The sequence below is a fragment of the Hemicordylus capensis genome, chromosome 4 (genome assembly GCF_027244095.1).
Source record: "Hemicordylus capensis ecotype Gifberg chromosome 4, rHemCap1.1.pri, whole genome shotgun sequence".
NCBI classification, from domain to species: domain Eukaryota; kingdom Metazoa; phylum Chordata; class Lepidosauria; order Squamata; family Cordylidae; genus Hemicordylus; species Hemicordylus capensis.
Window position 1 is genome coordinate 182,189,801 of NC_069660.1, and position 16,242 is coordinate 182,206,042.

At 44.3% G+C, this 16,242-nt stretch overlaps 1 protein-coding gene across 7 annotated transcripts in view; it reads right to left on the reverse strand.

Annotated features, from left to right (window-relative positions):
- Positions 1–9,034: 9,034 nt before the first annotated feature.
- LOC128324356 (sodium-dependent neutral amino acid transporter B(0)AT3-like) overlaps positions 9,035–16,242 on the reverse strand; it is a 70,904-nt gene continuing 63,696 nt past the window's right edge. For 6 of the 7 annotated variants that reach the window (XM_053248837.1, XM_053248842.1, XM_053248840.1 and 3 more), the window contains 3 exons: positions 14,174–14,333; positions 10,252–10,408; positions 9,035–9,366 (listed from right to left, as the gene is read on the reverse strand). In XM_053248837.1, coding sequence (XP_053104812.1) covers positions 9,181–9,366; positions 10,252–10,408; positions 14,174–14,333 — 503 coding nt within the window. In that variant the 3' untranslated portion in view covers positions 9,035–9,180. Of the gene's footprint in view, positions 9,367–10,251; positions 10,409–11,809; positions 11,960–14,173; positions 14,334–16,242 lie in introns of those variants that run through there. The other variant, XR_008306806.1, reaches the window with a different exon arrangement.

A 16,242-nucleotide genomic window follows, 5' to 3' on the forward strand; every position in this document is an offset into this window, starting at 1 on the left:
ACTTGTTGATAGCTACGCCTTGAAATGGAAGGCGGCGCTCAAATTCAAGTTACAATCTTACGGTCTCCCCCAGGATGAGCACATCAGAATGGGGTATGATCAAGCCACGTGGGTTATTAAACAGCGTGTCTTGGATACAGAACTCCAAGTTGAACTAGCAAAACAGCCAAGATGGCTCTATTTAGGCAATCAGTCTTTAAATGCAAAGCCTGCAGAATATCTAAACAGCCTAATAATAGCAAAATTCAGGAGAGCTATGACTCTCGCTCGCCTAAATGCACTCCCCACTGCCGTTCTAGAGAGGAAGTTTAAAAAATTACCATATTCAGCCTGTCTTTGTCCTTGCAGCTCAGGGGATATAGAAACTACTGCCCACGTCATCCTTTATTGCACATTTTACAAGGATATTCGTATAAATTTTATTGCCCCTCTATTAACAGAGTTTCCTGGTCATACTGACGAGTTTTATTTAGATTATCTGCTGTCCAATCTTAATGATTTGGTTTCTGGTAACGTGGCCAAGTTTTGTTACATAGTTTGTAAAACTTGTAAAGAACTCACCATCTAATTGGTTGCTCCTGTTACTGTTATTGTTTATATATTATGCTGGTCAATGACTGAAATAAGTAATCTAGCTATCTATCTAAAACTGGGCTAAGGGAGCCCAGCCCGGTTTTGTACACATGTGTGAACTGCCGGGATTGGGCTCATCCTGACGGTATCACGGTGGCAAGACCACCTACGGAGCCACCCTTTAAAACAGGGCTGCTCAACGTTGGCCCTCCATCAGATGTTGGCCTGTAATTCCCATAACGCCTGGCTATTGACCACTGTGGCTGGAGATTATGGGATTTGTAGTTCAGAAACAGCTGGGGGGCCTAAGTTGAGCTGGCCTGCTTTAAAACAAGGTTAAGGGAGTGAGTGCTCCCTTAACCTTGTTTTTCTGCATGTGTGTCAGCTGTGGCTGCAAGCAGCCGCAGCTAGCAGACTTGGGGAGGGGGATCCCCATAATGCACCACGCACTCACGTGGTGCATTATGGGAGCTCCGGGGGGGGGGGGGCAGCACGTCCTGGCACCCCGACCCTTGGAGTTGCCGGTAGCAGCCGGTGCTCATCTGGGCAGGTGATCTGCCTGCCCAGGGACAGCAGAACTATCGTCTGCAGGGAGGTAAGCACTTTTGGGCTTCCTCCTCGAAAACCGGGTAGCCTTTTCTCACTGGTCGTGAGAAAGGGCTCATTGTCTGTTGCTCTCCACAGAAGTGAAAGAATGGTGTTGCATTCAAAAGAGGATTCCAACCAGTCCCTCCTACCTGGGTTCACTTGGGCCAACTCTCCCTCACCTCTTCCTATGGGCAGAGCAATTTGTGACATGGTAAACAATCAGGGCTGTTTTGTCCCATGATGTAGGTGTTGGGAATTCTCTCTGGTAGGAGAAACCTTTTTTCATTATAGCAGAGTGCACAGAGGCACAACACAGCAGAATTTAGTTAGGCATGCCTGTATGCTGAGAGTAAAGTAACCTGGAGACAGTTCATAGTTTCAAATCAATATAAATGGTATTTATTAGAGAACTCCATTCTAGATAGGAAAGTGAGGAGTTAGGATCTCTAATCTATCTATCTAGCTGGAATCAGATGGATTCTGTATCTCTGCACACATGGTGCAGGGAAGAGGAGCTTTCATGTTTCAAGGTAGAAGGAAGGGAAGAGAAGGGAGAGAGGAAGGAAGTGGCTGGAAGGAAGGAAGGAAGTCCCTGAGATTAACAATCTACACATCAAAGGGATAGTGTCAGAGTAGTAGAGAAGGGATGACCAATGTCTTGACCCTCTAGCCCTCTGACTCACTAGTCTGCCCTCCTATGTCACTGAGACAAGAGACAGCGTATAGTCCTTCACTTCCAACAGTGGGAAGCATTGTCCAGGCTGAGACACAGATGACTCATTTGCTAACACCATTCATCCCAAAACAACGTGAGAAGACGTAAGTATTTAACTGTAACATGTTATTAAACATGCTTTGAAGCATTTTGTGTTGAAAATTTGCTTCCCTGAGATTGCAACCAGAATCTTTTTGTCTCAATGCCTTTGTCTGTTTAACAAGCTGGCTTAGGAGTGAGGCTGCCTGGTCATGCATTTGACAAAGTCAGGGTGGGGTGTGGTTGGAACAAGACTTTTGCTAGGCAGATAAAAGGAGGAGGGAAGGCTCTGTGCAAGTGCCAGCAAGAGTCATAGATTCAGGAGCGGTTTCAGTTGCAAGGTGCTCCAGACTGACATCTCTGTAGCCAGGCATGCTATGCGAACAGCACAACAGAACAAACCAGGATTGCAATGGCACAAACCATGGTCACATTCAGACATAGCATGAAACCATAATTGCAGGTGGCCAGGGTTTGTGTAACTGCATGACTGAATGTGTAAAACTGCAGTTTGGACCCTGACTCAAACTGAGGTTTCAGTCACCAAACTCTAATTTGAATCCTCAGTTTGAAGTGAGGTTCGCTGCTCGGGCCTCTGGTTTGTGGCTGCCTCCATTATGTCTGAATGCAGAACTGGAGGCAGCCTTCCCTGGAACCGGAGATGAGGAAATGAAGCTCCTCCTTCTCTCCATCCTGATTGGCTGCTGCAGCTGTCCATCAATCAAAGGAGAAAGCCCAGCAGCCAGCCAGCTCTCCCTCCTCTCTGCAGTCTCGCAGACTGCAGAAGGAGGCCAGTGCTTATGTCTGAATTCAGACAGGTAAGCACACTGGAGGCAGGGGGCAGAACTGGGGGTCCCAGTTCTGTGTTATGTCTGAATGTGGCCCATGAGTATGGTCTGAGTTGTAATAGGAAACCACAGTTAACACAAACTGTGGCTCATAATCCAGCTTCAAACTGTGGTTTGTGAGACCCTCCCAATTATTGTTTGTGGACTAGTGCTGGCTCAGGTGACCAGATTAACCACAGTTAAGCTAAACAAATGGTGGTTTAGCATTACATTTGAACTCAGCCAGAATAATATATTATGGGACCTTTGTAACCCATAATAATATATTATATCCTCTTTGTAACCCATGCAATTGATTAATCTAGAACTTTGGCCCGAGACAGTGATGAATTTTCCTGTTGATGAGGCTATCTCAAGAAACTCAGAATTCAAGCAGTAATCAGCTCATGCTATACCATGAGTGGACACCTACTTAAATCAACGTCAGTTTTTAATTGGTGTTTCATGATTACAGGGCACACGTTTATTCTTTCAGGCTATTTTGGTTCTTGTGAGTTGATGAAATAAAGAATGAAAAATAACATTAATGTGCCTCTTCTAACAGTGAATGGGTAGCTTTTGTATATTAAATTGCAAGTAACTGAAACTTCCTTTAGTACCTCAGCAAGGCATATAGATGTAGGCTTGGTAATACACTAATGAATTTAAACTTGCTTAGTTAAAAGGCAAAAGGTTGATCTCCTAAGAATGCTTTTACTCAGGGGTTCACAACAGATCGCAACATCTGTCAATCACAGATGTAATTTGTTTACCTGGGACAGAGGAGCTTGCTGCACCAACCATCCATATATGCAACAGAGGACCAGTTCAGATGAACTGCAGCAGCCCCTAAGCACCATGCCAGCCATGTCCTTTAATTGTGTGTGGGAGGTGTTGTCCAAATTGCCCCTCTACAAAACCCTGTAGCACGTCTAGAGGGGTAATTAGGACGATCACCCCATACATGATTAAAGGTCCTTGAGTGATGTTGGTGCACCATTATTGTGTGTAGGAGCTGAAGCAAGTCGCTGTTTCACCAAATGAAAGTGCCTTGTAGGGGGAAAGAAATTAATCCTTTAATGGCTTATTTTAACCAGACGCCTCTTCTCCATAGACCCATGCTCATGTCTGGCTCTACGTGTGTTCTTACTTATGCACTATTTTCATGCCAAGTCAGTGTTATACCTTGAAGAGGGATCAGGGGCATAACTACTATTAGGCAAGGGGAGGCGGCTGCCTGGGGCCCCCCACGCCTCGAGGGGCCCCCCAGAGGCAAGTCACATGTGAAGTGTGTGTGTGTATCAGTGAGGGGCCCATTTAAAAATTTTGTCTCTGGGCCCACTCCAGCCTTGTTACGCCCCTGAGAGGGATCCATGTAGCATTAGGTATATCACCTGTTTGGCTGACAACTCAGTGTTGCTTGTGGTTTAATTATCTGCTCTTTTCGTTTTAACAATGATTTTGAAAGCAAAACTGTTGATTAGCTTTGATTAAAACTAGCATGAGCTACACAGTTTTGCTTCCCTAAATGTATGCTTTTTTGAAGCAGATAATGTTTATGTTGTTGTTCCATAGACATCAGGGATGGCACCACACCAAAACAGATGGAAAGAAGAAAGAAGGAACAGTGCAACAATGGTTTATTGCTCAGAAAGGTCCTGATGCATTCTGAAGTAGAACCTCTTCCTTAGGGGAAATTGTACAGAAAATTTCCACGGAAGCAGTTTGATTTTGAAACGTGTTGTTACTTTTCTAAGCAATAAACCATTGTTGCACCATTTCTCCTTCCTTCTTTATGTTGTTCCAGTCAGCAGCAGTTTTAAAAAATGAAATACAACTCTGTGATGTAATTGATATTCTAGATATTTTTTGGTTGCAAGCATATTGCTATTGCTATGGGACTGTTCTGATCTAATCGCTCTGAAGGCTGAAAACCTAGACATTCCCATGTTCTTCTGCACCAGACAAACACTTTCTGATGATCTAACTAAAAGCCATGTCTACTGATTCTGCCAGGGAAAGACTTTATGACCCCCCCCCCCAAATGTAAGCAGGCCGACTTCAATCCATAGCTGTACTAGAAGAAACATCAGTGATCCAATACAAGACTATCGCTTGGGTCTAAGTATTCTTTCAAATCCTGTGGACTGATTCCCTTCCTTCCTTTTCTCTCCCTCCCACCATTACAGTTATGCCTGCACATCTACTGTATCAGGTTGAGCCTCTCCTTCAGCTCCACCAACAAAACTGGTGTGAGCATGAGGAACAAATTGCTTGCAGTCTAGCAACTGAAATGCCACCATTTATTTTTAGATTTACAGGTGAGAACAAAACTCAGTTATGCCACCTAAGGCCTTCAAGTAAAATGATTTCAAATGTGAAATCAAGACAGCATTTAATGCCATCCAGCAACCTCTGCAGAGAAAGCCAGTGTGATTCCAATTCCTTTCTCTTTAGCTGTCTTTGTATTTAATACATTTGATCTTTACCCAAAAGTTACTCATTGGTCTGATCTCCTTTCCCCACTTATTTATTTTTGGCTGTGTTCACACATCCATGTTAATTCCAGTTAAATGGGGTTGACCAACATTGGTGTGATTGTGTGAAACCATGTGCGGTGGGAATTCCAGTTAAGTTCCATGGAATTGACCAGGATATTTGATCTAGGTTCAGATCTGGGCTAATCATTAACCTCGATGTCCTGTCAAAATCCACTGATCATGAGAACCCTCACCTTTCACCGATCCTGTTTGCCTGCATGCACCGCACCCTCACCTGCGCTGTTCCACCTCTGTGGTGGAGCTAAGTGTTTTCAAAGCAATCAAGAGATTATTAAATGGGCCAATTGCAGTTAGAGCTGCTTTGGCTGCCCACTAGGGATGTGCACAGTACCAAAAGGGGGCAGTTGGAAGGCGGGGGAATCGGACTTTAAGGGTGGGAGAGGGTGCACTTAGTCCTCCCTCTGCTTTACCCCCACCTTGCTCCATTATGCAAGGCTCCTTTGGGGCGGCAGCATGCCTCCCTGCTGCCTCGACCCTCTTTGGCCAGGGGTGGCCAGAAATACCTGGCGTGTGTGTGCACCCTTAAAGTCTGACACCTCCTGCCTCTGAGCTTTTGAACCTCCCAGGGTTCGAACCTGTTCGGAAGCCCATAAAAGGGCCTCCGAACAGGTTCATGCACATCCCTACTGCCCACTCTGGCATCAAGGCCAATGAGAGCATGACTAGTGATGCAATAAAAGCTTTCCAGGGTGAGAGCGAGGTCTGACAAGATTCTATCTGAATCCCTGGAGGCTGCTTGGTTTGCTCCTCTGGAGCCTTGAGCTGGGTTTGTGTGGGGGCTGCACCGTAGCAATCCAGCAACAATATTTATTGTCTGGCAGGCACACCCACCAATCCTGAGCTAACCTCCTGAGCCAGAGAAGCGATCATGTGAATGTGGCCTTTGTAACATAAATATTCATAATAATATATTATATATTATATAATATATAATATTAAATATTATATAACTTATTTGTTTTCCTCCCCACCCCCTCTAAATTTAGATCAACAGACTTGGGACAGTCTATATTTCTGCTTGCAAGATGCTTCTACTGCAGATCTACAGGCATGTCATGGTCTTTTCTGTGTGATAACCTACAAAGCTTCAGTACTATGAAACACCTAGTCAAGGCATTGTGGATTGGAGAATTGCAGTCTCATGTTCCACAGTTGCCTTTTGATGGGTTGTCATGTAATTCTCAATGTACAGAAAGTTTTCTGTGTGGCTCAGGTGTACCTCTAAACCCTGCAGTGGTAAATCCTGAAGTGGTGGGCTTCTGTTGATCCTCCCACTAAGACCTATCATGTCACGTAGGACTATCAGCATCAGTTGTGAAGCCCTCATAACTAGTTTCCCATTTTTTAAGGTGTGAGTCATCTTCCTTGAAGGATACTTTCTATCTCTTGCATAAAATGCCTTCCATTTAACTGTTATAACTGTGCTTCAGATGGACCTGTCCAAAGTAGTCATGATAGTACTGGGCATTTTGATAATTAGGGGCTGCTTTTAACAGCTTGTAACTGCCCCATAGGTAGCAGTATCTCCAGGCAGCTTTACACACAGGGCTTCTACCCCGAATCTCCTTCGGGAGAGAGTGTGTGCTTTCACTCACTAGCCAAACTTACCCCAAAGTCCATTTGAGATCCTTGGAAGCACTCCACACACAAATTGGGCTTTGTCTTCTGAATTCTAGCTTATCTCAAGTTATTTCAGGGTTTTTAAAATGCTGGTTTTAAGCTACTTTTTCTGAAAACGCTGGAGCAAATAGGGAGAGGCATTGAGGTAGAATCATTAGCATGATAAGAGGGATGCTCTTTTACAAATGCAGATGTCACTCTTTAATAATCTCTCCCCGGCCCCATTGGCTAGAAGGAAAACAAGGACTAGGGAGACCTGAGTTCAAATCCCCACTCAGCCATAAAATTCACTAAGGTCATGCACACAACATCCCTGGGGAGGTGGGCGGACTGCAGGGAAGGCAGAAGCTTGCCTGCTGTCCTCGACTGACAAGTAACTGCCATCCTCCTCTCTACCGCACCGCGTGCCCACACGAGTGGCGGTACAGTGGAGGGAGATGCTGGGAGCAGGAGTACTTCCCCTCTCCCATATCCCAGGGTACTTCAGGGCACAAGCATGGCTGCTACTTCCCCCTGGCTCACTGCTGGAAATGGTGGTGGGTCAGGGTGGGGGAGCTGATTAATCCAGTGGCAGTTGCCCAGATGGTTGCCAGCCAAGGTTAAGCGAACCATACGTTTGCTTAACCTTGGTTTAAACACTGGGTTAAAAACTCAGACTTGGCGCGGAGGCAGTGCCAGGATTGGGCTTGATCTCAGCATTTCACACACACAGCCAAGCCCAGGCTAGGCTGCCCTTGCCTGGGTTAGGCTGTGTGTATGAATACCCTGCTGGCTGACTTTTGGCCAGTCACTTATCTCTCAAGCTAACCTATCTCTCAGGGTTCTTGTAAGGATAAACATAATCATGTCCACCACTCTGGGCTCCTTGGAGGAAGAGCTAGTTATAAACAAACAAACAAGGTGGGTGGATAGTCTTGTTGAAAGCCACAGAAATTGGTGTGTAAAGATGAAGTAAGATATCACAGTATATAGGAGTGGGGTTTATGGTGTCATAGCATGCCATCTAAGTTTACTTTGATCAATGTGTGTCAAATAATTAGTTGACATATTGCGCAAGAGTATGCCAGCCTAGTAATGTTGCATTGGTACAATTTGCATAAATTTGTCTATGTTGCACAAATGCAGAAATCAGGATAAGCCCATTATTTCCAGTGGGCTCAGCCTTGCATGCACAACCTTTGCACAACTTAAACAAATGCAATGTTACTAGACTGACATACTTTTGTGCAGTATGTCAGCTTCTGTACATCAGCTTCAGAGAAAAGGTAAAGACTGTCTCTTTGAAAACCACAGGGATTGTTGTAAAAGGGTGAAGCAGAGAGCCATGAGATCAGAAGTCACTCTCTAGATAGGCAGTGATCTGGTTTGACACTCTGCAGGGTCTGCCTAAGGAATACCTACTCTGAGCTATGAATCAAGAATTCCCCCTTTCAGATCTACCTCTGCCATGTGTTTGGCAAGCCACTTTCTTTCAATCTCAGCCACACATCTAAGACTAATAATACTGACCTACTTTAGAGGGCTGTGGTAATGATTATGGCAAGATGATAAGGCTTTTCTCACGACCAGCCTAACCCTGCCTGGGCTGCCCCAAGCAGGGTTGGGCTGCTCGTGAGAAGCGGCGGGATCCTCTCGGGACCCTCCGCTCCCCTCCCACCTAACCCCCTTTTAGCTGAGGTTTTCCACCCTTAACCCGGCTACTGGGAATCGTGTGATTTCTCAGGCTGTGTGCAGAGACGGGCACACAGAGGAATCACAGAGATGGAGGCATGGAGTGCCCATCGGAGGGGGAAATCCCCACTGCAACGCACATGCCGTGCATTGCATTGAGGGATGCCTGGAGGCCGGAACAAGAGGTCCTGGCCCCGGATCCCTCTGCCCTGCTCCATGCTTCATGGAACTCCACGGAGCAGGGCTGTCCGTGTATGTGTGTAGGAGGTGCACCGAAGCTGACCTGCTTGGTGTTCGGGGGGGGGGGAGTTAAAATCAGCCTTCACCCTCACACCCTCCCCACCTGTCCAGGGTGATTGTGAGAATTGCCCTGATGTTTATTGCTATAAACATCATGATGTTTGCCATAAACAGATGATGCATCTTTGAACATTCTGGTGTGCCATATAAATGCTTATTTATTGTTACATCTTAACTATCATCAGTTACATTCCAATGTCTATTTTGAGGAAGGCATGTGAAAATGGCGGGCATGAGGATGTAACTTAAAATAATGAAATGATTGGATTCTGTACACAAAAGGAAGTTAGGTTTGTGAAGAGGACTTCATACTAGTAAGTTGCGCTTCTGCTTGCTTCTTCTTCAGTATGCCTCTCACCAGCTGGAAAAGGGCTACAGTGGGGATGAACAAGCACGCTGTGGATGCCAGTGTGACACAGATAGCATATACCCAGGTGGGATAATCTTTCTTCTCTTTTTTGGGAAAATCTTCCTGTAGCAGAAACAAGAAGATCATTTAAAACACACACACACACACAAACACACACACACATCCTAATCTTAGTGCTACAAAGTGGGTGCAAAGTATGTTGAAGTATTTAGTTTGCTACAAAGAAACTACTGGCTCTTATGTAAGTGAAAATAGCTCTTATTCTCTAGGTTCTTATATAGACTGGCACAATCTGCTGGAGCCTGACAAGAGGGTTTGAAGAGCTCCTGGAAGATGTCAAAGTGTGCATGTATGTTCTGGCTCAGGCTCACATATGCATATGATGTCCTGTTGGACGCGGACGCACACGCACACACAGCAGTCTTCCACAACTAGTGACCCAAAAAGATTAACGCAGACTACCAGCCAGGTAGGGCTCTGTAAGCTACCTGTTCTTGCTGTATGCCCTGGATTGCATTAACAGGGGTTCTGTCAAGGCCCTGGCAGGCCACAAGACATGGCTGGTGAGCAGCATTCAGCTTGGTGGACCACAAATTGCATAGGCCTGAGGTGCAGACTACCCAGTTTTGATGGCTTCTCAAACCTAGTGAATATTTTTTCTCATTTGAGAGGATGCCTCTGAATACCAGTTGCAAGGGAGTAACAGCAGGAGAGAGGACATGTCCTCACCTCTTGCCTGTGAGCTCCCCAGAGGCATCTGGTGGGCCACTGTGTCAAACAGGATGCTGGACTAGATGGGCCTTGGGCCTGATCCAGCAGGGCTGTTCTTATGTTCTAAAGGCTTAGGATCCATTTTTAAGTGCTTCATCTTTTATTATTTAGGTGTTCATAATTCCAAGAAAGTGATGAGAGCTATATAACTTATTTCTGTGATTAAAAAAATAAACCAAAGGCTACAAATCAGTAATTTGTATAGAGTTAACATACGTAGTTAGGGTTCCATGCATTATAGCTTGGTGGACCCTGTACCATTATGAAGGCCACAAAGATCGTGAGCATTATCAGCGGGCTGATAAATCTCCATGTCATCTGCCAGTAGATATTTGGTTGGTTTCCTGTCATCATTTCCACATCAGCACTGAACCTTGGTTAATGGAAAATTGGTTACAGTTATTGGCAGATCTATGGGCAATAGAGCTTTTACACATGCATTGTGTTGTATAAAATATGAAGGAAATTAAACTGTGTTCCTTTAGCTTTCTTTGAGCTAGTTCATACAGACATATTCATCTCTTGATGACTACAACATCAGGTAGTGACTTGCATTAATTACTCAAGCATGACAGATAGAAGTGAGATATCAGTTGCACTTTCAAATACAACCCACCAAGTGATGGGCTTTTAAGTGATGTGATGCATGTGAATGTGTAAATTACCCTTCTGATCTAAATTAACTTTCTGAGCTGCTGCATATTATAAATCACAAAAGCGATTAGTTATAGATATTCCTGACAAATAACTGCAATGGACAAGCTTTCAGTAGTTTTATCTTATGTGTATTAGCTGATTTAACATACACTTGTTTTAAATATGATACTCTGTATTCTGTATCAAGCTGGTCACTGACCTCAGTAAAGTGATTTGATTTGAACCTTCTGTTCCTCCCATTATCAGGCCAGTCCTATTGCACTTAGGCCAATAATGGAAATATTTGTTGCTTGGAAAGTTGTTTCCATAAACAGGACAAATAAAGTGTGAAATAAAAGTGTTAGCCCTTCCTGATGACATTTTGCTACTTCATCTCACTCTTTGACTTGGCTCTTTTGATCTTGAGATGAATAATACCTATTCCTGACCTTGGTTAACATCTTGGATGAACTTTGCCTCCAGATTTGAGCCCCGGTTTCACTGAGGTGGTTAACCTGTGACAGAGTTCAGATTGCAGGTGAGGGCTCACATGACTGAATGATGGACAAAGAAAAACTACAGGGCGAAGGCTAGGCTGGAACGCTTTCCCTGAGTATCTGTGTGGAGGGTTTATTTATTTAAATGGAGGAGCATAGTATCTTGAGACACCATACCTGCATTCTGAAGTGGCCCTGTTCAGACACAGGTTTCCCACTTCATTGACCACGACCACGACTATTGCTACTACTACTGCTACTACTTATATACCACTTTTCAACCAAAGTGCTCAAAGTGGTTTACATAGGCAAATAAATAATACATAAATAAGGTGGTCCCCTATCCCTGAAGGGCTCACAATCTAAAAAGAAACTTAAGGCAGATACCAGCATCAGCCACTGGAGGGATTCTGTGCTGGGGGTTGACAGGGCCGGTTGCTCTCCCCCTGCTAAACAGTAGAGAATCACAACTTTAAAAGGTGCCTCTTTGCTCAGTTAGCAGGGAACAACTAGGCCTCAGGTGCACAGAAACTCTAGACCTGCATTCAGATTATTACTGGTTATGTCAAATCAAAACGTGGCCTTCAACTATTATCATTTTTCATTATCTTTGCTGCTTCTCTCTCTGCCCATTCTCTCACTTGGTGTTCCTTTTCTTCTCAGATTTTCCTCCTGTCCATCTCGATTCCACCATGTCCTCCTCCAGAGTCACTTCCTAGGCAGCACTGGCCCAGTGCCATTCAGATCCCTGCTGCCTCTTTTCCCAGACCCCACCTGCTTGCTCTGCTCCCCTGTGACATTAGATCAGCTCAGTCAGCAACTGCCAGAGGCATCAGCATTATCAATACCATCACAAACTCTCTGGGTGCAATACAGTATGAGAATAGAGTTCTTGAAACCACAGAGCTGGCTCGCTATTTCAAGTAAGTATGTGAACTTTATATGCTTAGCTTTCTTTTCCATCTGAAACATGCACACAGTGGTTTACAACCACTAAAACTATGAAACAAGCCAACAGTTTTCTTCAGCTTCCCAGCTTCTCTCTTCTCTGCTCATTTTTTCCTCTCATGCTACCTGCACCTCCCCCCCCCCACCGGGTTCCTCCTTCTGGCCTCCTCTCTTTCATTGCTCTAATCCACACCGTGCCCCACTTCCCGTTTTTCCTATGCTCCACCATGCTTGCCAAATATTTTCTATTCCTTTCCTGTGCCCTTCTCTAGAATCTGAGCAGTTCATCCAATGGCAGATTAAGAATCCAACTTTTCCCATCCAGAAGAGGCCAGGGAGGCTGTGGCTGGGAGGGTGGAGAGCAGGGCAAGTAGGCATAGCTCTTCTCCTTCCCCTCCCCCTCCCCCTTCTCCTTCTCCTCCTTCTCCTTCTCTCTCTCTCCCACCCGCCTGCCCACCCGACAAACACCCTGCTGTGGCTGCCTCTTCTTCTCCCTCTTCTCAAGCTGGCTTTAAACTGAGCGGTGTGGGCTGATCATTTGCCAGGCTGACCGGATGAAGGAGCTCCTCCTGGTCCTATCCTCTGTGAGGTTGGCTGGGTAGACCTATCAGCTGCAGGGTTTCACCACCCCTGCAAAAACTCTTCGGCCAAAAATATAGAGAAGGATTTCTTGAGGATTTATAAGCTTTATAAACTGAAATGTACATTTCCATTCCATCAGTCTAAAAAGCAGATCTAAGACGCTTCTGCACTCTGACCACTGTTAGTAGTGTACCTACTTTTCTCTTTTCAAACTTTAAATGTTCTAAACTTGAGTTATGGTGATAAATCTTATTCAACCAATAAACATGTTTGTTATACCAGGTTAGCAGCCTGGTTAACAAGGTGTCCACAACATTTGTTTTCAGTGGTAAAAGTTTCGCATTTATAGGGTGCAAAACCACAGGCTGATTCAGAAAACTACTGACAGCTAGTATTGTGAAGGGGCTGTGAACTGAGCTAAGAACACCTAAGTCCCTAGCTCAGATCTCATCTCTGCAATGGATTCTAAGTGGTCTTGGGCAAGTCGTTCTCTCTCAACCTCAGCCCACCTACCTACCCACTTGCCTACATCTGCTATGCTATGTGGGTAATAATATTGACCTACCTTATATAGTTGTAAGGATTGCTGAAATAATCTGTGTGGTGAGCGTTTAAGTGCTATCATTTACACATTAAATACATAACATTATGAGTATTGGCCAACATGATCCACAGCCCTCTGGTGACAGAAGTAGGCTGTGGGTGCACAAGATGTCTTCAGTGTCCCTGCGTTTAAGGCTTCTCTGAATAAGCAGACCTAGGCACTTTCCAGATTAGCCACTCAACAGAGGCAAAATGCTGTGGTTGAGGCAAATCGCATTCAAAACGTAAATAGCAAAGCGTCCAGCATGGGAGAACTCTTGCGAAAACTAACAACCCGAAAAAACAGCAATTTTTTTACAGTAGATAGACAACGTTATAGCACCATATCACAGCAATCCAGTTCGAAACAAGGCATTGGAAATATGAATGGCACCCTGCTGTCAGTGTAGGGACTGCAGTGTCCCAAGACAGGAAGTGCAGAAGCACACTTCAGAGATACGCCGTGACCCTGTTGCAGGGTCTAATCTGAAAGCGCCCGAGTGTGGAAGGGGATCAATTTTCACATCTCTCCTTTCCTTTCAAAAGCCCCTTTTCTTTGAATCTGTTCCTAGAACAGATTTATACTAATAGAAAGGGCTTTTGGAAGCAGGGGAGAAATGTGAAAATTCTTTCCCCTCCCACTTCACACCAGGTCCACTGCGCAAAGAAATTTTCACCACAGGGATGCTGAAGGCTTCTTGTGCACCCATAGTTGTCCACAGCCCTCCTTCCATCACTGGAGAGCTGAAGGTCATGTCAGTCATTATTTACACATAATACACATTAAAGCACTATTACAGTTAATAAATAGGAACAACCAACAAAAATAATAAAAAGGGGCAAGATCCAACATTGGAGCTTATCCAATCATACATATAAAAGATGTACATTACCTTTTAATTCCATAAACATATACAACACCAATCACTTCAAAAAACGTAGTGAGTAACAAAGGCAAGGCTGCTGCGTAGGTATCAAACACCTCGAACCAGTAGTTTCCTGATCTCAAGGCAAAGATCAGAGCCAAAAAAAAGCAGCACAGACATATCACACCTAGAGAAGGCAGAGTTTATTATTCCGTTAATAAATAAAAATATTGCTGTTTAAATTTTTTAATTGTGGTAATCTTTGAATGTGATTAATTTTAATTGTTTAATAGTTGGTTTTATTCTGTTTTCATTGTGTTTATTTCTGTAAACCGCCTAGAGCCTTTGGAGTCAGGCAGCGGTATATACATTTAATTAATTAATTAATTTAATTAAACAATGAAGAAGAACTAAATAAGAAACTGGCAATTAGTGTTTAAATATGTGTATATCTGTTCTCCCAACACTTCTCTTCTGTTTTGCCTAGTATCAAATCTCTCAGAGCCGAAGTAGGCATTTGGGGCAACCCTGTGTTTATTTTATTCATTATTTATTAGAAACATTTAAGAACAGAACAGAGCAGAACCGAACTTTATTACGGTCACAGACCAATATGTTAGAAACATTTAATACACCTCCCACTCCACAGACTCCAGGCGGTGTACAAAAACATGCAAATAAGGCAACATTAAGAATTATATTCCAAATTAAAAACTACAATAGCTAACAGAAAACAAATAAAGTAAACTACAGGGCAAAAGCCTGACGAAAAAGAACAGTAGAGATCTGAAGATCAGTAAGGAAAAGGCTAAATGAATCTGAAGGGGAAGAGAGTTCCAAAGAAGTGGAGCAGCAACCTAAAAGGCCCTTTTGCGGGTCCTAGAACTCCGAACCTCTCGAAAATCAGGGACCGACAAAAGGGCCATCTGAGATTATCTAACAGGATGGGATATAACTGGGTGGGAGAGGGTTCTGTAGGTAAACAGGTGCCAAGCCCCACACAGCTTTGAAGGTAAGAACCAGAGTTTATCAAATTCATACTTGCTCCATTTGCCTATAAAACAGGAATAGGGGAGTCTCTACAAGGTAGATATAGAGCAGGGGTAGGGGAGTACTCATACCAAAAGGAGCAAATGAAGGTAGGAAGTTAACAAAGTCCACCCACCTTGGCTGTACGACCTTGCAGCACTTAGCTGCTTTACAGTTCTCTCCATGCCCGCCATAGGAGCCAAGATGGGGGAAAGTGCTCAAAAGCAGTGTTTGTGTTGCAGGCTAAGGCAAGGCAGGGTAAACATTGCTCCCCTCCACTGTGCGTTCCTTGGGGTATATAAAACAGACTTCCCACATCCCCATTTTGTAGATGAATGTGGCAAGCAGATGTTTTTAAAAAAATGGGCAGTTGCCCAAAAACTAGTTCGGCCCTATATCCCACCACCTTGCGGACTGTGTGCTGGTACAATTCCTGCCACCCTCTTCAGAGTTTTTCTGCCAATTTCATTGAGAAGTTGAGAAGCACCCAGAACAGAAGGCAGGGAGAACCACAGGTCACAGCCAGCACCCACATGCACAAAAGAGTCTTGTGGCATCTTAAAGACAAGCAGAGTCATTGTGGCCACCATGAATCCTTAAAGAAAGAGTGAGGTTCAGATCTTGGGTTCTTTGAAGCAAGTAGATTAGGATATGCTTAGACTGGTGGGGTTGCACATCATGACCAGTCTCAGAAGAGCCAAACCTAGAAAGGAAGTAGAAGCTCACATGCGGATGGAAGTGGGGAGTGTGCACTCCCAGGGCTGAAGAATGTCATGTGGAACTTGGCCTCAGCCAAGATTCGATGCTATTTTGGAACCCACCCAATATGTGGTATTAGAAGCTGCAGCAGGGAGGTGGAGTTTAGAGGAGGAATCGGAAGTGAAGGGATGTGCTCAGAAGATTTAGGAAGAAGAGTATTCAATTGCTGAATTAGTAGTGGAAGCTTACGGCCAATAAAGAGTTTACATCTTAATCTGAAGGTGAGGCATTTCTGTTAGTCTGAAGACAGTAGTATGAGGGGAAGTGCTGCATGAAACACTACAGAGCAACTTAAACATTTCTTTGCA